The following is a 24,639-nucleotide window of genomic DNA, read 5'->3' as shown; positions in this document are numbered from 1 at the left end:
TTTAGGCCCTTTTTATGCCAGATATGAAAAGCATTATCTGCCATTGAGGGAGCAAATAGGTGGTTTGCTGCAACTGGGCTTTGAAGTGAGAAAGCCCGGATACCCAGACTCTTCCTAAACTGAGACCAGATTCTAAGAGACTGCTGGACAACTCTATTGTTACTGGGTAGAGGTAATGCCAAAGGGAGTGATGAACCTAAAGTCACAGGTAGAGAAATTTTCCCACTTGAATATGACTCCATGGCAACCCAAACTGGTGGTGACGGGTCAAGATGATAGTGTCTCCAATACAACAAACACATGATATTGGCGGCCCAATAATAGTACTGGAAATTAGGGAGGCCTAAATCTCAGCCGGCTTGGGCCTTTGAAGAATAGATTTCTTCAATTTAGGAGGTTTACCATTCCAAATAAATGAAGTGATCAGTGAGTCTAGAGATTTAAAAAATGATTTTGGAATCAGGATAGGGAGGCATTGAAAAACATATAAGAATTTTGGAAGTAGCATCATTTTCAATGAGTTAATCCTACCTATTAAAGATAAGGATAATGGGGATCATCTGGACAGCATGTGCATGCACTGTTCCAGCAGGGAGAGGAGATTCTTCTTAAACAAACAATTAAATTGCTTTGTGACACATATCCCAAGGTAATCAAAGTGATCCGTGACTATTTTAAAGGGAACATTTACCAAATCCAGATTTCGAGCACTCTCGTTAATCAAAAACAGTTCACTCTTATTCATATTAATTTTGTATCCAGAGAGATGACTAAAAGCATTCAGTATATTAAGTACAGCGGGTAAGGAGGTAAGCGGGTTGGAAAGAAATAGAAGAAGGTCATCGGCATACAGTGAAACTCTATGCTCAATCCCCCCCCCCCCTCCATATGCCCTTTATGTCCCCACTACCACGGACTGCAATTGCTAATGGCTCAGTTACAAGGGCAAAAAGCAAAGGGCTTAAAGGGCAGCCCTGTCTCATTCCACGGTGGAGCCTAAAATGGTCAGAGTAGCGACAGTTAGTTACCACTGAAGCCGTGGGGCTTGCATAAAGAAGTTTGATCCATGAGCAAAATAAGGGGCCCATTCCAAACCTTTCTAAAGTAAAAAACAAATATTCCCACTCCACCCTATCAAATGCTTTTTCCGCGTCCATAGCAATAAGGCATTCAGGCACAACATGGCATAGATAATATTAAAAAGTCGCCGTATGTTAAAGAAGGCGTGCCGATTTTTTATAAAGCCAGTTTGGTCGGGAGATATTATAGCAGGAAGAATTTTTTCCAGCCTGTGCGCCAGTAGCTTAGACAGAATTTTAACATTGATTGAGTTTGATAGATTGAGTTTGGTTTGTAAACTTAAGCGTTCTTTATATAGCGCCAGTGAAGGAGACTGAGCGTACTGCCTGTCGATGTTTAAAATCTGGTCTGAAATAAGCCTCTGTTCCCTCTGTGCTCACTGTCTTTTAAATGCTGCCACTGAGATGATTTCTCCTCTCAGAAATGCCTTCAGAGCCTCCCACACAGTCCTGTTTGGCATACCAGGTGTTCTATTCTCAGTAAGAAAAATTTTAACTTCAGAAGATCCAATCTCCAGACCTTTCTCACAGAGTCGCAGGCCTGAAAAGCTATTTTGAGCACGAGGGGGGCATGATCATAGACAGTAATACTTTCATAGCTTCAGGATCTAATATTATTAATTAGCAAATTGTCAATAAAAAAATAATCTATTCTACTGTAGGTGTGGTGTACGTGTGAAAAGAAAGAATAATCTCTACCAGTAGGGAACAAAAACCGCCAGGGATCCGTGAGACCATGATCTTCAAGAAAAGACTAGAAATAAGTTGCAGATTTATTAAGAGTAGCAGGTTTGGGGGATGAACGATCTAATACCACATGCAAATAAAGATTAAAATCGCCCCCCAGAATCAAAGAGGGAGTATTTAAGTACGGGAGGTGTGAAAACAGGCGTTGAAAAAATTGCACATCATCAAAATTGAGTGCATAAAGGTTAGCCAAAGTCACAGACCTGTCGCAGAGTTTGCCAGACACTATTATAAACCGTCCGTTTTTGTCTGACAAAACATTAGATGGAACAAATGGGATGTTCCGATCGATAAGAATAGCTGTACCCCTAGCTTTTGCTTTAAAATTAGAGTGAAACATCTGTCCTGACCAACATTTTGCCAATCGTGAGTGATCTGAATCCTGCAAGTGGGTCTCTTGCAAAAAAACTACCCCGGGCTTAAATTGCTTCAGACGTGATAAGACTCTCTTTCGCTTTATTGGGTGGTTCAACCCCCTCACATTCCAGCTAACAAAGGTAAGATTACCACTCATCAAGGAAGTCCCACATTTTTATGTACAGAGTTGCCAAAGGAGGGAAGGGAGGGGACAAAAACAAAACAAAACAAAAAAAACAAAACCTGACAACCAACCCCACCCCAGAAAGAAAATGCAATACAATAACATATCACTGTGTAAAAAAAACCTAAAACAATACCACCCACCAATATCACCCAGCAGGTTGCATTAAAAAGCAACCGCGTAAAGCCCTGCTTTCTTCCCATATTAGTCAAGAACTCCCCATACCACCAGCATCATACCTGCACCCTTGAACAGTAGCCCCTAAACTCGAGCCAGGGTCTCAGTTTTCAGGCCACGAAGAAGAGAAAGAAGAAAGAACAAAAAACAAATCAACCAAACAACGAACCAGTTTTACCTTAAAATGAACAGCAAAGAATATATTGCTATGCCAACAGTGCGGCTGTATAATGTCAGTCACAACGAGGACGCCATTTAGGCTAGTCCGACCCGTTATAGTTGTAAATTAGGGTGAGTGCTCTACAGTGTCCAACTCAGGATGGAGAGCTTCGATTTTCTTCCATGGTTTGAATGAAGCGAGAGGCCTCCTCAACTGACTCCAATCGCCGGATTTTCCCATCTGAAAGAGTAATGCGGAGCCTGGCGGGGAAGAGAAGGGAAGGACAAAGGCCTCTCTGGTATAACTCGGCCATAACATCCTTATACTGGGCTTGCTGCTTTTGGACGTCGGCGTTGTAATCCTCATAAAACAGGAGTTTATGTCCGCAGTATTCCAACGTCCCTCGGCATCTCCGTGCTTCCCTTATCAGCAGCTCCTTAATCTGGAAGCAGTGGAAGCGGATAATGACTGAGCTTCCATCAGGGCCCGGGTTGGGCATAAGGCTACGGTGTGCTCTGTCAAGCTCCGGGGGGGATGGCAAAGTTTGTGCGCCGAAGACCTCCACCAGCAGCCGGGAAAAGAACTCAGTTGGCCTGTGGACCCGGCTCCACCGATTCCAGCAAACACACCAGATGGATGTTCTGCCTTCTGCTTCTACTCTCCAGGTCGGAAAGTTTAGTTTTGAAAAGTTTGTTTTCCTCCTGTAGTGAATCATACATAGCTTCGAGCACTGCTAAACGCTGAACAACATCCACTGCGTTTGATTCAAGCTCACCAATACGTACTTCTTGATTTGCAACTTCCGCTTGAATCTTGTCCAGCTTACCGTTAATTACATCCGATGTAGCCTTAAAATCTGCGGCTATGGCTGTTCTGTGCTGTTCGAGCAGGGCGACAAGCGGCGGGTTCAGGGCTGCACTAGCATCCTCTGCTGCACCAGCGTTAGCACAGCTCTCACCAGTGAGGTTTTTCTCGGTTTGTCTCCTTCCCTTGGACATTCTTCCAGTGTGACACTCATAAATGACCCGAAAAATTCATATCTAACAGCAAAATGGGGCTCAGAGAGTAAAATTTCAAAAAAAGTTAGGCAGGTGCTAGTGGCCGACACACCTTACTCCATTGCCCGAAAACGGAAGTCCTCCAACATTAACATCCACATCATATTCATCTCAGCACAAGTAAAACATGTGACTGACCTCAGAGTTTCAAATCCACATCGTGGATTCTCCAGAAGAACACAAAGCTGCTTCACTCCTGAATCCTGCAGGTTGTTGTAGGTTCCACTCAGGTCCAGCACTCTGGGATACGAGGGGTTGGACTTCAGTGCTGCTGCCAGATAATCACAGCTGATCTCTGACAAACCACAGCCCCACAGTCTGTATAAAGAATGAAAGATGTAAGTTTATTAGACAAAGTGTGAGCTTGAAATCATTCAGTGTTTCATCATCTGTTCAGAGCTGAAGAAGGTTCAGAATGTAGAAGTTTAGAAAATGAAAACTCCAAACAGCTGAAGCCAACAGGAAGCAGCTTCAAACAAACACAACAGGAGAAAAAACTCTGAATGTTTCACATTAAAGTCGTACATTTATCATAAAAACAGGACAAAGACTTGAAAAAGTCGTGTTTTTCCTTCCAGGAACCACAAGGCTTCACTTTTAAAGGTGAAGTGTGGAGGACTTCCGGTCAGCATGCGACCCGAATAGACGCAGGAACGAGCTGCTCCGGTGAACTTAACTCCGCTTTGACCAGTTTCACCCCTTCAGCTGCCACCTTTAAGTCGCTTACACTCGTAACTACTTTTCTAGTGTTTTGAACACTTTTAACCCTTTCCCATGGCTGCTAAGAGTGCAAAAGCGAACAAAAAGGAGGACGTTAGCTTAACACTGGAGGCTATCACCACGCTGCTCCAGCAGCACCGAGATGAGTTGGCATCTGAATTTAAGACCTCATTTAACGCCCTCGATTCAAAACTGGACCAGGTACGACAAGCCCAAGAGGAACAGGCCGAGAGAGTTTCATCCTTGGAGCTTGCAACTGAAGACCTGAGCCAACATGTCGCCGACCTTGAAAACACGTGTGCCGCTCTTCGCGAAGACAACAACCAGCTAAAGAACAAAGTCACTGACCTGGAGAGCCGTAGCAGGCGTCAGAACATCCGCGTCCTTGGACTGCCTGAAGACACTGAAAATGGGCGCCCCACTCACTTCTTTTCCAACCTTCTCTGTGAGTTATTGGGCAAAGAAACACTTCAGTCTCCACCGGAGCTTGATAGAGCGCATCGCTCCCTCGCAGCGAAGCCGCCCGTGGGACGCCCACCTCGCCCGGTGATCATCCGCCTGCACCGATACCAGATCAAGGACCTTATCATCCGAGAAGCTAGGAGGAGAGGGAAATTCGACTACCGAGGCGTGCCTATCCGAATTGTGGAGGACTACAGCCCTGAGGTCCTCAATCAGCGGGCGCAGTACAAGGACATTATGTCGGAGCTCTACAGGCGAGGCCTGAGCCCGGCTCTCCTCTTCCCAGCACGGCTTCGCATAACGCAGGCCAGCGGCGCCAGAAAGTTTTTCAGCTCCGTTGACCAGGCTCAACAGTACATTGAGAGGCTCCCAAAGGCTCCGGAAGCCCCATGAAGAAGTATTACTAATAAAACAATGGCACCAAATGCAGGTACCAAACACTCCATATAGTTATAGAGGCGCAGTCGGGATCCACGTAAGACGTTGCTTTTCCCTTCCGAGTGTAGCGATGTAGTCTGAGTGCTATAGTACTGAAATGCTGATTATTACCTTAATTTAACTTGATAATCTTATTTTTTTTCTTTGATAAATAAGGAGACAACCTCATTGACTTCTACCTGTTGGGTAGAAGTCAATGAGGTAATAATGACGTAATACCTGTTGCACGGAGACGGGGAGTTTTGTTATCTACTCGTAGCCTTCTGTCTGTTCTTATTCAATAATTCAGTTATATCTTAACAGTATTATAAGGGGTCTCAGCTTACTATGCTATGGCCACCGGAGCAGTGGTTCGACTGCTTCAATACCTAGGTTATTGGTATCATAGACAGGAGGAGTAACACTCTAAATATGTTAAGTTTGAAGAGCTCGCTGCTTGTTCTTGTTCTTTTTTTTGGCAGCCATTTTCTGTTGTGGGGAGGGTTTGGGGAGGGTAAGGGTCACTGCTATGAACCTCATACACTGTTCTTTTTTTTAACCTGTTCTGAACTAACTTCCACCCACTGTAAAGTTATTCTGTTCTTATCATCTAAGGCCAGTGTGCATATTTTCTTTGCTCTACAAATCAGATGAGTCTTTCCTTTCCGTGGCTTTCCTGCAGGAGACCCACGTCAGGGCCTCTGATAATGTCCGTCTCTTCTCCCGTTGGAGGGGCCAGTGTTTTCACTCACTTTTCCAAGCTAGGGCACGTGGGGTCTCTATATTGGTCAGGCAGAACATTCCCTTTGATGCCCACAATGTCATAGCAGACAAATATGGTAGATATGTCATAGTCAGTGGGAAACTGTATAACAGTCTTGTTGCTCTAGTAAATGTGTATGCTCCTAATACAGATGTCGAGAATTTCTTTAAACAACTATTCTCCTCTTTACCCGACTTAAATGTCTACTCTCTTTTTCTGGGGGGTGATTTTAACTGCTGGTTAGACCCAGCCCTGGATCGCTCATCCACTAAGAGCAATGTTTTAAGCAAATCTGCATCTGTCATTCATGCCTTTCTATCAGAATATGGAATGTGCGATGTTTGGCGCACTCTAAATCCTCATAAAAGAGATTACTCCTACTTTTCACATGTGCACCACACATATTCAAGAATTGATTACTTTATCATTGACACTAATTGTCTACAGCAGGTCCACTCCTGTGCCTACCATAGCATAGTTATTTCAGATCACGCCCCTCTTACTTTATCTCTGTCTCTTCCACATCCTCCTGTTAAAGCTGCACAATGGCGTTTCAACTCGACCCTCCTGTCGGATGAAAATTTTGTAAAGTTTATCCAGGATGAGATACGCCTTTACTTTGCCACCAACTCTTCCCCAGAGACTTCCAGCCTTGTCGTATGGGATGCCTTTAAGGCGTATATCAGAGGCCAGATTATTGCTTATTCGGCAACAATTAAAAAAAAGTCCACCCATGAAAGGAACAAGTTAATGCAACAATTTAAGGAGACTGATGAACAGTATGCTCTCAAACAGAGTCATGAAATATTTAAAAAGCGTGTAGAACTTAAAACAAGACTTGACTTACTCACAACGTACTCGACTGAACGTTTACTCTTACATGACAAATCCAAATTTTATATGCATGGTGACAAACCTGATAAATTACTGGCGAGCCTTCTAAAAGGTTCTAGGGCAAGGCAAAGTATTCTCAAAATTCGACAACAAGATGGCAACACAGTCACAGATCACGAAAAAATCAATGAAGTGTTCAGGGATTTTTACTCACAGCTTTACACCTCAGAGTCCCAAACTGACTGTAATGCAATTAATGAGTTCTTAGCTAAACTTGACATTCCAGAAATTCCACCAGAACTTAGAACAAGGCTGGATGAACCCATCTCCCAGTTAGAAGTTTCCTTGGCTATAGCTTTGATGCACTCTGGTAAGTGTCCAGGTCCGGATGGCTTTCCGTCAGAATTTTTCAAACACTTCTCTTCATTACTGTCCACGCAGCTTAGTGCAACCCTCACGGACTGCAAGGAACAAGGATCTCTTCCTCAATCATTCTATGAAGCCTGTATTACACTTATTAAAAAGAAAGGAAAAGATCCGTTGGAATGTGTCTCCTATAGACCCATTTCTCTACTGAACACAGACGCTAAAATATTAGCCAAGATACTTGCCCGTAGACTAGAAATAGTTCTTCCAAAAATTATTTCGAAAGACCAGACAGGCTTCATTAAAGGTCGTCATTCATATTTTAACATAAGGAGGCTATTTAACATAGTCTACTCCAGCTCTACAGACTCTGATGAATGCGTGGTCTCGCTTGACGCTGAAAAGGCCTTTGATCGAGTTGAGTTTGATTATCTCTTTGCAGTCCTTGATAGATTTGGCTTTGGAGCGAAATTTACTTCATGGATTAAATTACTCTATTCTCAACCATCTCCTACAATACGAACTAACCTCCAATTGTCAAAACCTTTCAAACTTCACAGAGGCACACGCCAGGGATGTCCTCTCAGCCCCCTGCTTTTTGATCTGGCCATAGAACCCCTTGCCATTGCGTTCCGCAGTTGCAAAGAGGTACACGGCATTTGGAGAAACAATACAGAACACAAGGTCTCGCTCTATGCAGATGATCTCCTGCTCTTTATTTCTAAGCCCTTAGCCTCACTACCATCTGCATTGAATCTGCTTAGTCAATTTGGTCGGATTTCAGGGTATAAACTGAACCTTAATAAAAGTGAGCTCTTCCCACTAAGTAGCAGAGCCAGTATGTTAGACTTCACCTGCTTGCCCTTCAGAGTTGAAAGGACAAAAATTACATATTTGGGAATCACAGTGACAAAAAAACATAAAAACCTTTTCACAGAAAATGTGAGTGCATTGCTGAACCAAGTGAAGCGGTCCCTTACCCGCTGGACACCACTCTCTATGTCTCTGGTAGGACGTATCAATTCAATTAAAATGACCATTCTACCCAAATTTCTATACTTTTTCCAGGCCATACCCATTTTCATTCCCAACACTTTTTTCAATAAGCTGGACTCTGTCATCTCATCTTATCTATGGCAGGGTAAACGCCCAAGGCTTAATAAGATGCATCTTCAAAAATCTAAAATTGAGGGTGGGTTTGCACTTCCCAACTTTCGTTTTTATTATTGGGCTGCTAACATACGATGTTTGGTGTTTTGGTATTTTTACCATATTCGGAGTGGTTGTCCTGACTGGGTCACTATGGAATTGCATAGTGACAACAGTATATCCTTACCAGCTGCACTTTGTTCTCCACTCTCATCCTCTTCATTCAACTCCATTCCCAACCCTGTAGTGGTGCACTCATTAAAAATATGGGGCCAGTTTAGGAAATATTGTAAACTTTGTGACTTCTCCCTTCTCAGCCCCATTGCATCTAACCATTTCTTTAAACCTTCTATCCAGGACGGTGGGTTTGCGGAGTGGCACAGAAGTGGAATAACTTGCTTTAAGGACCTATTCATAGCCAACAAACTAGCATCATTTGAACAACTTGCTAATAAATATATTCTCCCACCATCACACTTTTTCAGATACTTGCAAGTCAGGCACTTTATTTGTTCCCAGACTTCAGGCTCAAGCCCTCCACCAGAGCCTACACTACTAGAAACTATCCTACAACTCAATCCAACCAATAGAGGGCTGATTTCCTTGCTTTACAATAAAATGTTAAATTTGACACATACCTCTTCATCCAAGCTCAAGACACTGTGGGAAGGAGACTTAAACATGACAATCTCTGACGAAACACGGGCCTCTATACTCAAACATGTCAACACTACATCACTATGTGCCCCGCCATTGTTTAATCCAGTTCAAAGTGGTGCATAGAGCCCATTTCTCAAAATCCAGATTATCCCGTATCTACCCTGAAATCACTCCATACTGTGACAGATGCAAAACTGCTGAAGCCTCACTGGTCCACATGTACTGGTCTTGCCCCAATCTCACTCAGTTCTGGTCAGAGGTTTTTCGTACCCTGTCCAGAATTCTCAGTGTGACACTGGCCTCCGGTCCCCTTCTTGCTCTGTTTGGCATCAGTGGGAATGAGGTGCTTCTACCGGCCTCTAAAAAACAGGCATTATCATTCTGTTCCCTGTTGGCCAGGAGGGCAATCCTACTGAGGTGGCGGGACGGGTCATATAACCACAAACAGTGGTTATATGACCTCATTGCCTGTCTAAAACTGGAAAAGATAAGACACTCACTTCAGAACTCCACTGGGAAATTTCAAGACATGTGGGGACCCTTCCTTGATGCTTTTCAAAATCTATAAGAATTTTTCAGCGGACTCTCTTAAGTCAGGTGTGGAAATACAGTGTGCGGGTGCAGGCAGTGACCTGGGTGGGAATGAATGGGATTGTTTTGCAGGGATTATGTTACTTTGGGATACATTTGTTTATATTCTTTTTTTCTCTCTTTTTCCCTTTTTTCCTCCTTTTTTTTTCTTTTATTTCACAGCCGGAGATACATCTTTGGATTCATTTCACAGCTTAAATGTACTACTTGACCTTAATGTACATATCATCTGTAATCCTTCTTTTTTCTTTCTGTTTATATGTATAATATATATGTTGATGTTTATGTGTATAAAAGGAAACCTCTTAATAAAAAAGACATTGTTTAAAAAAAAGTTGAAGTGTGAAAGAAATGGACATATTTGAAGTCCAACACCTTTTTCCAGTCACATTATTAAAGCAGACAAACTACAAGCTCATTTTCATTCCAACAAGTCATCTTCTGACCTGGACTAACAACACTGTTCTCTATGTGCAGCTGGCTGTGAGACCAGTGCTCAGGGAGCGTCTACAAAGTGCAACACTGAAAGAACATCACACACTCATTTGCTTCCATCATCCAACCTGAAGAGGAAACAGAGATGCCTCCCCTTCAAAGTAAAAGCTGCTCCTTTTGGACACTGTATCAAAGAAAGTCTACAGTATAACATAGAAAAGACAGAAAAAAGTTTTGGTTGTTTTTAAATTGTGCAGAAATGAAACTACACTAAGCTCAATTATGTGACAGACATTTCATCCCATGTCAGTTTGGCCTCATCCTGGGCCGGATTATCCAGCACACTCTGACCACAGGCCCAGGGGCCACGCACAGCTGGGCTCCAGCCAAGAGACAGGAAACAAACCAACACAATAATAAAAAGCACCATGTGATCTTCTTACATCTTCAAGACAAACATAGTAAAAACATGAGCATATTTGTTTCCTGATAAAATGATGTGACAGGTAGAACAGAGTAAAGTGGTGGTGTTACAGCCTTTCTCCCCTCTGCTGCCGAGGCTGTTAGTCTCTCCCAAACTCAGCTACAGGACTTCCAAATGAATGAAAGCAGCAGAAGTGGATTTACAAATGAAAGAGGAAGAGGAGAAGAAGAGGAGAGGGAGGCCACCCTGACCATCACTCCAGCTGAAAACATCACACTTCCATTAAAGTTGGTGAGAAAATGTTGAGCAGGATGAGCTGCTGGCTAATCTGGAGGCTGTAGCAGCAGCTCACAGTCACAGTGGATTTCCACTCATGAAAAAGCTCTGGCTGCTTCATTTCTCATCTCATATCAGAGACTTTAAAGCTTCAGTGAAGCTGTACTGTGATGCTTCCTCTCCATATTCAGCCCAATGTGCTCTGTATTGTTTTATGCAGGTCATCTAAACAGGAACGAGCAGCTCATTTCAATATAAAAGGTTGGAACTGTAAAGAAAACAAACAGAGCTCATAAACTGAAACTGATTTCATTTTTTCAGCTGGAACATTTTAGTTGTTCTTTTTTCAATACGTAAATAATTATATTTACAGTAAGTCTTATCATTCCCCTTTTCCCTGCCAGTCACCGCCAATGTTCCCTCTAATGTTTCATGTGTCTGAGCGAACACACAAACTCCCTGAGCGTCCCTTGGACCACTGTGAGCAACAGCAGACGTGTGCACTGTGGTCACGCCAGCATCTTATCCATCCAAGTTACATGGTTTATTAAAGTAATCAAATTACAGCATTTACATTTATGTTAGACTACTTTTAATTAACTCCTTTAGCCCACTTACAATAAAAATTTAAAACAACCTTGTTGATGACCTGTAGCATGTTAACACTATTGGAAGTAAAAATAACTTGAACTCCAATTTTGAAAAGACAACTTTATTTTTTCTATTTTTATAAAGCTCTGACTTGTATTATGAGTCTGTGGTCTGGGAGAGAGTCTGTAACTCTGTCTGCAAAATACAGGATATAATGACCAATGTTGGGCAATTAATTATATAGTTACTTCTTCAAAAAAGTAACTGAGTTTTGCAAACAACAAAGTTTGTTGCAATAAATACTGAATACTATCGTTGTTATAAACAACAATACTATTCAGGAAGAAAACCAAACATTGCAGATATTTTATCATAACTCTGGTTTTACGTGGCCGATCAACACAATTTAAAAACTGGTATAAAGTCCACACTTTTTCCCTCAGTTGCTCCGTCTGTCCTGCTCACATCTCCAATGGGTGTACACGTTGTCATTAACGTGGCTTCACCTCATCATCAGCCACTTTGATCGCTATAACACCGGTGTCGGCACATAAGGACGCTGTCATAGCCTGTCAGCGACGTTGATTAGCTGCGTATATACGAATGTGAATCGCGTGATTGGCTGGACTATGGGATAAGGTGGCACCGTTCTAATCCCATATGGGAGCAGCCAGTCACTGACTAACACTGCAAAACAGAATTGTTAACGTATTAATTTTAATTTCAATTGAGATTTGATTATTTTTTGTGTGCAACACAGATTGTCTGTGCGCAGAGACGTGCCAGCAGTGCGCAATTGCGCACGCGCGCAGCTTAGAGGGAACATTGGGCACCACCACAGTTCACTTCAACAAAACTTTACTTCAGATTTGTTTTCATGTTTTGATCCAGTGATGAGAGCGAAGTGAGGTTTGTCCTTCATGATCACAAACTGTTCCAGCATGTAAACCTGAGATCTGTGTGGAGCAGCTGACCTGTACGATGTGCTCAACACAAACATTATTTACCATCAGTTACTGTGTGACTGAACCACGTGGGTGTATGAAACATTGCTTTTAGTTTTAATAGCACATGGCAACATTCAGACGTGAATCTATACAGTAACACTTTGATTTGTTACAGTGAGGAGACTGTTGAAGGAACGATGAGGGGAAACTGTAACAGCAGCAACAGAAACCAGGAGACAAAGCTGAGGTCTGGGTTCCTCTATGCTACACACAGCCTCCTGCTCCTGGACTTTAGTAAACACATAAATGTCTCCAAGTACACTTACTTCAGAAACACTATTAACCTCATTACAAGTTTACTTCAGCTTTAAATTACTCACAACATCAGCACACATGAGTAAACAAAGTAACTCACAGCTACTGTTCAAGTTTAGTCATCTTTAATACAAATATACCTCATTATTATGAATCTCACAGCTACCTGCTCATTGAACTGAACAATAATTCTGTTTGACCATTAAAAAAAAATATGTGACTGTAAAAAATGTTCAGACAGTAATTAAGAATCTCCTAAGCAATCCAAAGATAAAGAAAAGTTCACCTGCCAATTCTATAAAGCTTGGTTGTTTATACAATAATATAATTTAATGATATGTTTTGATCCTGACCTGAGAGTTTCCAGTATACAATGTGGACTCTGCAGTGCAGCAGACAGAAGCTTCATTCCTGAATCCCGCAGGTCATTGTTACTCAGGTCCAGCTCTTTCAGACTAGAGGACTGGGAGTTGAGAACTGAGGACAGAGCATCACAACTTCTCTCTGAGAGGTTACATCCACTCAGTCTGGAAGAAAACAAACAAACAAATTAATAAAAATCTGTCAAATGAAACATTTTTAGTGCCAGCATGCAATACAATTATTGGTTAACTAAATACCTTCATTACAACACAACTCTTCTTCTATATCAGCACTTACTCCTTGTAAGCTCCACCTGCTCCACCTTCTGCGTCAGAAGACATGAAAACAAACTGTAAATCTAGTAGAAACTAGAGCTGGGCGATATATCGAGTTTTTAAAAAATATCGATATATTTTTATACGAGATATAAGATGTGACAATATCTTTTATATCGATATAGTCTATGTTACGTTATAATTGTGTGGATGCCTGAATAGGCCGCTTAACCGCCGCTTAACTACTCCCACAATTTTTGTCCGATTTTTACCATTCAAATTTTAAACTATTCAGCTATTTCTGCTAACGATTGCTATCGCTTTTGGTATTTTCTGCTATTATACTTTTAAAAAATTACACTTTTTTCCTTTAATGTGTCCCATTGAAATGAATGGAAAACTTCCACAATTCTGCTAAAACTTTCTTGTCTTTGAAACTTAACTACTTCCTTATACTTTCACCTAGAAACTCCATTCTAACTTTAAAACGTTCTCAAATGATTGGGCTATTCCTGTGTGATTCAGCTTTTTCATATCTGTTACCGTTTTCATTTAATGCCTCTTTAAGTTTTCAGTTGCAAAATTGTGATTTTTCAGAAAACACATGCGTTGCTATTGTTGCTATGCAATTAACTCAGAGTGCACACTCGTCCGTTCTGAATTTTCACTTCATGTCTGAACAACTTCTTGCTACTCGCTCAATTTCCACTCAACTTCCACAAATTATACATCAAAACGTAGGTATTTTTGCTGGCTTTAAGACAGTGTCACTATAATTATCGTGCGAGTTACGGTTTTTTCACAATTTGCCTCGAAGTGACACAAGGTCTAAAAACTCCCCATTCAAAGTCTATGGGGAGGTTGTGAAACTCAGAGCTGAAATACTGAAACTGAAGGCATTTTCAAATCGTCTCCCATCTCCTTAACAAAGCAAAGTTAAGACATGAGGCTTGTCCCCGTATATCTTCAGACACTCCTGACGCTCACAATTCAGGAATTATTTTCTCACCTATTACCGTTCTGAGATGAGTTGGACTTGTTTTAGGGTAGGAAATTTGTCCTTCGCTCAGTTGCTGTACAGGGCCGTTTACCCTCATGATTAATATTCACAATAAAAATACTAGACGAACATCATGAAGTCTGTATGTGTTTCTTGTCGAACAACCTTTGTACAGTTAAAGCAGTTACTACATGACAGAAACACCAACGTTATCTCTTTTATGCGTTTATACACAGGTCACGCTGATTACTGAACAAAAACCCAAATATCAGATGTTAAACAGATTTATTTGCTCTCTCTCCTCCTTAAACATGTTTTAATGTTAGTTATAATTCAGAATTGGCAACTGAAACACGTAGGACACATAAGAACATTAGGAAATAAAACACCGATAAATATAACCTCAGCAAAAGAAGTCAGCGGGGGTTACTACAGCTGTGTACCGGGGCCTGCGCTTTGTCGCTGGGATTGCTTGCGAGGCGAGCAGGTCTATCCCACGCTTCGCCGTGAGACTGGGCAGACATCTCCGAAATCATCGAAGCACTTTTGCAAAGAGGCTGTATCTTGACAAACCGACCAGACACATGAAGATTAAACCACTACATTCTCGGCTAAAAAAAATATTAAAACGGTATTTAGTGACACACAAACAGGGTTTTTCAAAGTTCAGTTCTGTTAGCTTCCACATGCCGGTTGTTGTGTGCTAGAAACAGTGGCCACCAGGCCAAAGCAATGGTTTTGACTCGATCAGCGTTAACCCCGCCCCCTGAGTTTGATGGGTGAGGCTGACAGATAAAATTATTTCAAGATGAGAGCCAGGCGCCAGGACTGCCAAAATGAAATAAATAAATATATCATTAAATAATTAATTAAATGTGTCAATAATTAATTAAATGTGTCAATAATTAATTAAAATGTGAAATACATAAATAATTAATTAAATGTGTCAATAATTAATTAAAATGTGAAATACATAAATAATTAATTAAATGTGTCAATAATTAATTAATTACATGTGTCATAACTATTTATTTAATTAATTAATTCCAATTTTAATTAATTATTGCCACATTTAATTAATTATTTAATGGTGTATTTAATTAATTCATTACGGCAGTCCTGGCGCTCCATACACGACGGAGGTACAAAGAGCTATGTAAATCGCAGTCAAAGTACACCAAAGTCCGCTGATTCACCCAGTGCAAGAATTATGCTTCCATCCCACCTAGTTTCTGAGTTACATGACGTTTTGTAACTCCAAAACACGGCGTTTTTCGCCTCTCACCGCGATCTAATTCTGACTGCTCATCATCCTGTTTTTGAGTCGCCCCGCCCCCTTTCCAGGTGGCGTGATTGGTAATGAAACGGATCTTCAGACCGAAGGTCGTAGGTTCGATTCCACCTTGGCCCACATGTTTTTTTCACTACAAATTGATACACCATCACAGACCGTAATTCATATTGATAATTTATTACAATTCTGCAAAGATTTATGATTTTAGCAGCTTTTCTAATATGGACCTCAGATTCTTGTTAACAGTCTATGGCAGAAATACATACAAGTACACAGCCTGATGAAGCAGACAGAACCAGTACCTCTGATTGGTTCAGCATTTTCACCTCTTATCACCACAAATCTCAGCCTCTTTTGCTGTTTTCATTAGAATTTTAAGCTTTTCAGCAGAAATTCTGCTGATTGAACTATTTTGAGCAGAAATTCTGCTAATTGAACTCTTTTCAGCAGAAATTCTGCTGATTGAACTCTAATCAGCAACTCTTTTCAGCAGAAATTCTGCTGATTGAACTCTTGAGCAGAAATTCTGCTGATTCATCTCTTTACTGCAAAGTTTTCAGCCTTTTCACCTCTTATCACCACAAATCTCAGCTGTATTCAGAAAAAACTCTTTTGAGCAGAAATTCAGCTGATTGAACTCTTTTCAGCAAAATTTTCACCTCTTTTATGCCCAACTCCTGCTTATTCACCTCTTCTGAAAGACTTTCAGCCTTTTCACCTCTTATTAGCACAAATCTCAGCTGTTTTCAGAAAAAACTCTTTTGAGCAGAAATTCTCCTGATTCATCTCTTTTCAGCTCATCCTTTTGCTTCTTTACCTCTTTTCAGCAGAAATTCTTCTGATTCACCTCTTTTATGCAAAATTATTAGCCTTTTCACCTCTTATCAGCACAATTCTAAGCAGCTTCTGCTAATTTCACCAGAATTGTCAGTCTCTCCACCTCTTCTTTGTGAGAATGAGTTTGGCGCAGTGAGGTGAGTCGCCTCCTTTAGACCAGAAGGGCCTGGTTCAAATCCTGCTCAGGGCAATGTTTTTTGTTTTTTTCAGCTTTTTTCAGCCGACATCTTCAGCGTTAAGGCATCCACACAGCATTTTCGCAGGAAATGCAAATTTTTCTAGTTATACTTGTGGAGCCGCAAGTTTGCCTCTCTTTATAATGTTACTTGGCCTCGCCTCTCCTTCACTGAACACAACTCCCCCTCCTCCCCCATCGCTTCACCTGCAGGAAGCGACAAGATGGACACGGCAAATCTCCGTTAATGAGTTAACGCATCGACCCGTGCGTGGGGCTGGACGGCGTCAACGTGTTAGCTAGCTAACCACGCTAACGAGCTAACCACGCTAACGCCATGAAGCCCAGAGGTGCTGCACGGACTAAAATCCTTTCATTTTCTCAAAAGCCTTATGTATGATTTCTGGTTGTGCTTGATGGCCGTGAACCGATTTTATGTGGAACACGGCGCTCAGCAATCTGTCAAAAAATGTTTTAGTACGACTTTGGTAAGCTACGGTGCTGCACCGCTTGATGGATTGTCGGAGCATTACAGCTGAGCCTCGCGGAGTGATAAGTACTGTGCTTCAACGTAATATTACCCTACTGTGTATAAGGACCATAAATGGCACCTGTTAAGAGACGTGGTTGCGAAGCGGATTTCAAACTCCAGGCTGTCAGTCACGCAGTACAAGTTGGGAACAGAGCAGCTGTGGAATCTGTCTTTGTTATTGTGCTCAGCGTCTTTTAGTTTACATTTTGACTGCACAATTGTGAGCTTTTTGTTATGCACAAAAACAACATTGTTTTCTTTTATTTATGGAGCATTATTATTTAATGAATGCTCATAATTTATTTTTGAGTAAATTTTATGTACATCTGCTCTATGTTAATAAAAGTGCCTGTGTGACATCTGGGACACAGCTTTGACTAAGAACTCTCTTTTTGTTCTTACTTTATGGTTTTAAAAAAAATATATCGAGATATATATCTTATATCGCCATCCAGCTAAAAAATATTGAGATATGAATTTTGGGTCATATCGCCCAGCCCTAGTAGAAACATGATTGGAAATCTTCTCAGATCCATTTGTACATTTAGAGCCTGATGCTGAAATATAGCAGCACGGACATTCACAGCAGCAAAGGGTTCTTGTTTATCTAAGCTGGCTTGGCCCTGGCTTATTGAAGATTAAAGAAAGCAGAATCAGCTGTTCAAAACCCCACAAGGCTGCCCGCTGTGACTGAAACAATGGACGGGTCGTGACTTCTCAAATTGGGCTCATGGAACGCAGCACGTATAAGATCTTGAAGAAGCTCATGGTGGTCGTGAGTTCTCAGACTTTGCTCTTTGAGCACAAAACCGATAACCTCTCTGAGAAGTTTGTGGCTCTCCAACGGGAGATTGAGAGACGAGTGACGGACTGTTAGATCAGCTGTGAAATTGACATGCAGTTGTTCGCACCAAAGAAAACCACCATCATTTCATGCGGCTAACATACCGGCGCCAGCTGTGGTCTCAAGGCTGGAGCTGAACATAACAAATCTCACCCTGATGACAGACGGTGTTTAGACTGTTCCTTCCCATCCTAAGCATGCTTATCCCCTCCCAGTGCAGATGGTGGGTCGAGGGGACCAGCGCTAATGCTGCAGGCCCGGGTGCGCTGTCTACACCGGCTGTCGCTCACCTTTTACCCATCCCTGTTGCTTGTCATGTGTTTTTATGGCGTATTAAGAGTTTTCATGTGCTCTGCGCTGAGGTCATTTTTTTTCTGTTCTTAAACTGATCTCCCTGTTGGAGCTCAGTCTGGGAGGAGTTCTTTTTTCTCCTCATCTTTCCTGATGTTGTGCATTTTCTGCTGTTCGGTTCCGGGTCACTGCTTTAGCGGCTGACCGGCCAGCTACCTAGCCTGACCTGTCTCCCCAATGTGATGTTTGTGTATTGTATGTATGGTTGGCAAGGTCAGTATCCTAATTGCCCCTTGAAAATAAATACAGTGTTCTGAATCTGAATCTGAAAAGATTACCGAAGATGACTCTGTTCAGTAAATATTACGCTCATGCTGTCAAGAAATACCAAAGGTAGGTAAAACTCTGGTTGTTGCAGCCACCCAGTATGACATGCTTTGTACTGTTCTGCTGCAGTTTGTGACACCTGATTGATGAGTTGTGAAGGATGATGAAACAAACACTTCACTCAATGTTTGTCTTCTAAACTGGATGTAATTTTGGCAGCCGATAGTTTTTCTTAATCTATCCCAGCTGCAAATAGGAACACAACAAATAAATAACTTTACCCACTTGGATCCTTATCATTCAAGATTGTGAAAAGATTCTCTACTCAGAGAATACTGGTGATTTTAGATGAGAGAGATGGAAGATGATGAAGGGGAAGAGTTTTCACAACTTGAGGCCTTTTGTCTTCACTGTATAGGACAGAGAAGACAGGAAGGGAGGGAGAAGTGAGGAGAATAACACACAGGAAATGGTCTTGGGCAGACTCAAACCAGGCCCTGGAGTCATGACTCTAACCTTCAGTGCATGGGTCACCTGCTCAGCCAGGTAAGCTACAGCAGTCAGCAGTGTGTGAGTTAATTTGAAGACAATGATGACTATAAGTCAGGTAAAAAAAAATACTTATCACCAACCAACAAGGGGAAAACAGTGAGCTTGAATGACCAAGCGTTGACCAAGGGTGGCTCACTCCTCGGTCTTCTTGTCCAAGGAGTGAACCACCCTGCATGGCTATCAATGTGGTGCAACGAAGGCCATCATACAGTACAGGCCATCCAAGCTGATTTTTAACTTTTCCTCCCAGATACCACCTTAGAAATCATCTAGATTAGGATATGTTGGCTGTTCTAGATCCAATCACAACAAACAGAGTTGTTGTGTGTCCAAGGTGAACAGGAAGAATATATACATGCATAAAGTCAATAAAGTCAGAAGGTTTGCTTTAGACTGTGCTGCAGTTTATCATCAAAGACAAACAGGCACCATGCTGCCAGCAAATGGCATCAAGTCTTTTTTTAAATCAAGATAAAATTTTATAGCAACCACAGCAGAGATGACCAGGGAAGGTGTGCTTGAGGGGATATAGCTACAACAGCTGGTTTCAGACTGAAGATGAACTGAGGTGCTGCACCCAAGTCTGCAGGTTCAGGGAGGGACAAACATCTGCTGCAACCAGATTGGAGTGAGAGGAGAGAGCAGGCCAACAACAACAAAGAAACAACAAACACACTGTGGAAGACCGAAGCAGAGTTTAGTTTAAAGTGGAACTAAGGATGTTTCTCTGGCTGCCATGATTCACTGAGTAATTCAAATGCTTTCTTTAATGCAGGACCCACCATGCATGTAAAAGCAAGTGTTTCACCAACATTTGTGACTAAAAATAGACCTGCAGTAGAAATGTATCTAGGAGCATCCATGTGAATATGAAGTATCACAACATCAGGCACATGCAGCCTAAGTCTTTTAAACAAAGACTGATAACATAACAGCAGCAGTGATGATCAGAGTTTATGGTGAATCCAGCGTCTCGAGTACACCGAGTTCTGGAGGCATCAAAGAGGTTACAGTTGTATTGGAGAAATCCCAAAACTTTAGGATACAAACTCATACAAAGACAGAAAACCTGGTGAAATAAATTACTGACACAGTTGGATGTTAAAAGTAAAGACATGAGTAGAAATGTACTCACAGAGCTTTGTTGGAGGCTTTGACCACTGGCAGCAGCCTCAGAAGAGCCTCCTCTGACGCAGAGTATTTCTGCAGGTCAAACACATCCAGATCTTCTTCTGAGGACAGTAAGATGAAGACCAGAGCTGACCACTGAGCAGGAGACAGTTCATCTGTGGAGAGACGTCCTGATCTCAGGGACTGTTGGATCTCCTCCACTAGAGAACGATCATTCAGTTCATTCAGACAGTGGAACAGATTGATGCTTTTCTCTGCAGACAGATTCTCACTGAGCTTCTCCTTGATGTACTGGACTGTTTTCTTATTGGTCTGTGAGCTACTTCGTGTCTGTGTCAGCAGACCTCGTAGGAGAGTCTGATTGGTCTTCAGTGAAAGACCCAGGAGGAAGCGGAGGAACAAGTCCAGGTGTCCATTTGGACTCTGTAGGGCCTTGTTCACAGCACACTGGTGGAGAGATTGTAGGTTTGGTTTGTTAAATAATTTAGATTTCTTGGAGGTTGTTTGTTGTTCTTCCAGCAGATTGAGTCCAGAGTTGATGAAGGTCAGATGGACATGAAGAGCAGCCAGAAACTCCTGAACACTCAGATGGATGAAGCAGAACACCTTGTCCTGGTACAGTCCTCTCTCCTCTTTAAAGATCTGTGTGAACACTCCTGAGTACACTGAGGCTGCTCTGATATCGATGCCACACTCTGTCAGGTCTGGTTCATAGAAGATCAGGTTTCCTTTCTGCAGCTGATCAAAAGCCAGTTTTCCCAGAGACTCCATCATCTTCCTGCTCTCTGGACTCCAGTGTGGATCTGTCTCAGCTCCTCCATCATACTTGACCTTCTTCACTTTGGCCTGAACCACCAGGAAATGGATGTACATCTCAGTCAGGGTCTTGGGCAGCTGTCCTCCCTCTCTGGTTTCTAGCACATCCTCCAGAACTGTAGCAGTGATCCAGCAGAAGACTGGGATGTGACACATGATGTGGAGGCTTCGTGATGTCTTGATGTGGGAGATGATCCTGCTGGCCTGCTCCTCATCTCTGAATCTCTTCCTGAAGTAGTACTCCTTCTGTGGGTCAGTGAACCCTCTGACCTCTGTCACCATGCCAACACAGTCAGGAGGGATCTGATTGGCTGCTGCAGGTCGTGTGGTTATCCAGAGGCGAGCAGAGGGAAGCAGTTTCCCCCTGATGAGGTTTATCAGCAGCACATCCACTGAGGTGGACTTTCTAGGGTCAGTTAGGATTGTAGTTTTGTGGAAGTCCAGAGGAAGTCGACACTCATCCAGACCATCAAAGGTGAACACAACCTGGAAGTCTTCAAAGCTGCAGATTCCTGCTTCTTTGGTTTCAGTAAAGAAGTGATGAACAAGTCCCACCAAGCTGAACTTTTCCTCTTTCAGCACATTCAGCTCTCTGAAAGTGAATGGAAATATGAACTGGATGTCCTGGTTGGCTTTGTCTTCAGCCCAGTCCAGGCTGTATTTCTGTGTTAAGACCGTTTTCCCAATGCCAGCCACTCCCTTTGTCAGCACTGTTCTGATTGGTTCGTCTCTTCCAGGTGAGGCTTTAAAGATGTCTTCTTGTCTGATTGTTGTTTCTGGTCTGTCTGGTTTCCTGGATGCTGTTTCAATCTGTCTGACCTCATGTTCATCATTGACCTCTGCAGTCCCTCCCTCTGTGATGTAGAGCTCTGTGTAGATCTGATTCAGGAGGGTTGGGTTTCCTGCTTTAGCCATGCCCTCAAACACACACTGGAACTTCTTCTTCAGGGTGGATTTAAGGTTACGATGACAAACTGGAGCTTGAAGTTCTGAATGAGAAGAAATATGTAGAACATAATTTGAAAGTGGAAATAAACAATTAATTCCAAAAAGAATGATTCTTTAAACCATGTTGCTTCCATCTTGGAAAATGTTGGAATGGAATGGAAAATTCATCCAGCAGCTTAAATCCTTTTTGAAATCCTCTTACTGCTCTGCAGACGGTCAGCCAGTTCCTCCTGCTTCATTCTCCTCAGGAAGTCCACTGTGATCTTCACAAACGCCTCTCTGCTGCTGCTCCTCTGACTCTCTAAGCATTCTGGGTAACCTGGACTCAGAACCTTCTGGATCTTCTTCAGCTCATTCTTCACAAAAGTGATGATGTTGTCCTCCAGCAGCTGGAACAGAATATTTATGAATGAGCCAATCAGACTGAAATCATGGAGCCAAACATCAGATCCATGTTGGACACACTGACGATCCACTGGTCTACAAAGAGCAGCATGGAGATGACTGTGAACAGAACAGATGTAACAGTAGTTGTTGTACATGTACAGACCATAAATATGGAGTCCAGCTGTGTTTGATGCTGCTGGGCAGACTGACCACTGGGAACCTCTGAGCTCTGCTGGTCCACTCTGTGGAGGAACCATGAAGGATTAGATCAACACAGGATAAAGATCCAGGAGTTTCTGTTCAAATAACTTCATCTGAATCAAGTCTGTCAAGTTTTAAACTCTCAGATTGTGAACATATCGGTAATTTTCAGTCTGTTTTCATGGACGTCCTTTCAGTGGTGATGTCAGGGATGATTTTGAAGAAGCTCATCAAACTGAACCATCAGCAGATCACTGCTCCAAAACCAGAACATGATCCGAGTCTCCCTCCACCACCAGAACACCAGCTTTACTAACGTGGTAGATCAGTGTAGTACAGATCAATAACTGATGAGTCATTTGATCAAAATCACTGAGTGCTTCACGTCTGACCCTCTGATGCTTCTGTGGACATTTTGCATATTTAATGAATGTCTGACAGTTTTACATTCATTCTATGAACACAGTGGAAATGTTGTGTTATAGTCTCCATGTTGTTTCCAGCATCATAAATTCTTAAGTTCAGAAAATTAGATTCTTTCTTCACAGCTGAAAAACAACAACATTTATTCTCTATTGAAATCTGCATCGTCCACTCCAAAGGTCACAATCTGAAGGTAACATCTGGTTTTGTTCCCTGTGATTAACTCTGAGCATCAGTATGGTGGGATTTATCCACTACATCCACACCACTGTGGTTCAGTGTTGTCCTGATGGAGTAACAGCAGCCAGTATGATCCAGGCTTTAGCTGCTGGGTCTCTGTGTGACCTCTCAGACTGTTTAACAGATCAGACACAAAGAGAATCAGAGCAGCTCTGTTCTTTAAAGACAAACATGAACCCACTCAGGTCACACTTTCCCCACAGATATGAGCATCACTGTCCTCAAACAGCAAATGACCAAGTCGAACATTTGGATCTTTTCTCTTTCATTGTTTTCTTTTTAATGAATCTTTGTAACAATCTGAGGATGTTTCAGGTCATATTTATCCAGGAAACACAAACATGTAAAGGAGTCATCACAGCTCTCTGACCTCGTTGCTCCAGGTTCACCACTGAAGAGTGGATTGCTATCTTTGGACCAGTCACTCCTCACAGACGGACAGCTGGACCCTGCAGACTGTGACCTCTGACCTCTGCAGACACAAACATGATTGAAGCAACTGTGATCACACAGACTGCAGATAATGCAGCTGTTTCCTGTCAGTAACATCCTCTTAGATTAGAGTTCAGCTTTTTACAGGAAAACTGGACAAAACTGATTTTTGTTACAAACTCATTTTCATTTCCTCTCAGCTCACAAACACAGTCAGACAATCAACCAGAGTCAACACTGATTATAATGTCAGTGCAGAATTATTTCTGTTACTCAGTGAGTTCAGCTCTCTGACCTCGTTGCTCCAGGTTCACCACTGAAGGCTGGATTTAGATCTTTGGACCGGTCACTCCTCACAGACGGACAGCTGGACCCTGCAGACTCTGCTCTGTCCTCCTCTTCCTCCATCATCATCTTCAGTCAGTCTGAGAGGTAAACCACAAACACTCAGTGAGTTCACATTAACAGAAGTAACTGAGTTACAGTCGCTGACCTCTGACCTGTCATGTGACCTAGAAACCAGGTCAATATGTCTGTAGGGTCAGTCATCCAGGTCATGTGATCTAAGGAGCTTGGAGAATTGCTCTCCCCCCACTTCAGGACACCTACACCAGGAGATGCCGGACTAGAGCAGCGCAGATACTGAAGGACCCGTCCCATCCTGGCAACAAATTGTTCCAACTTCTGCAATCTGGTAGAAGGTTCCGCATCATCCGGGCAAGGACAGAGAGACTCAAGAGGAGCTTCTATCCCCAAGCCATCCGTGCCCTAAACACACACACCCGCCCTCTCACATCATCTATAATTGACTGAGACAGGACTCTCTTCCAGACACTCTAAACCAAGGCACAATGTACAT

At 42.3% G+C, this 24,639-nt stretch overlaps 1 protein-coding gene across 1 annotated transcript in view; it reads right to left on the bottom strand.

The window, feature by feature from the left end:
• Positions 1–24,194, bottom strand: part of LOC146634382 (NACHT, LRR and PYD domains-containing protein 12-like) — a 46,909-nt gene extending 22,715 nt beyond the window's left edge. Inside the window, exons 1-7 of the mRNA XM_085377327.1 lie at positions 24,076–24,194; positions 23,719–23,820; positions 22,648–22,726; positions 22,300–22,486; positions 20,338–22,138; positions 13,066–13,239; positions 3,901–4,080 (exon numbers count right to left, since the gene is read on the bottom strand). Coding sequence (XP_085233453.1) covers positions 3,901–4,080; positions 13,066–13,239; positions 20,338–22,138; positions 22,300–22,486; positions 22,648–22,726; positions 23,719–23,820; positions 24,076–24,194 — 2,642 coding nt within the window. The remainder of the gene's footprint in view (positions 1–3,900; positions 4,081–13,065; positions 13,240–20,337; positions 22,139–22,299; positions 22,487–22,647; positions 22,727–23,718; positions 23,821–24,075) is intronic.
• Positions 24,195–24,639: the final 445 nt, after the last annotated feature.

The sequence above is a fragment of the Diplotaxodon limnothrissa genome, linkage group LG3 (assembly GCF_057381915.1).
Source record: "Diplotaxodon limnothrissa isolate DT_005_m linkage group LG3, D_limnothrissa_male_GT1.1, whole genome shotgun sequence".
NCBI lineage: Eukaryota > Metazoa > Chordata > Actinopteri > Cichliformes > Cichlidae > Diplotaxodon > Diplotaxodon limnothrissa.
Note: the sequence above shows the minus strand (reverse complement) of the source record. Positions and strands in the feature narration are given on the sequence as shown.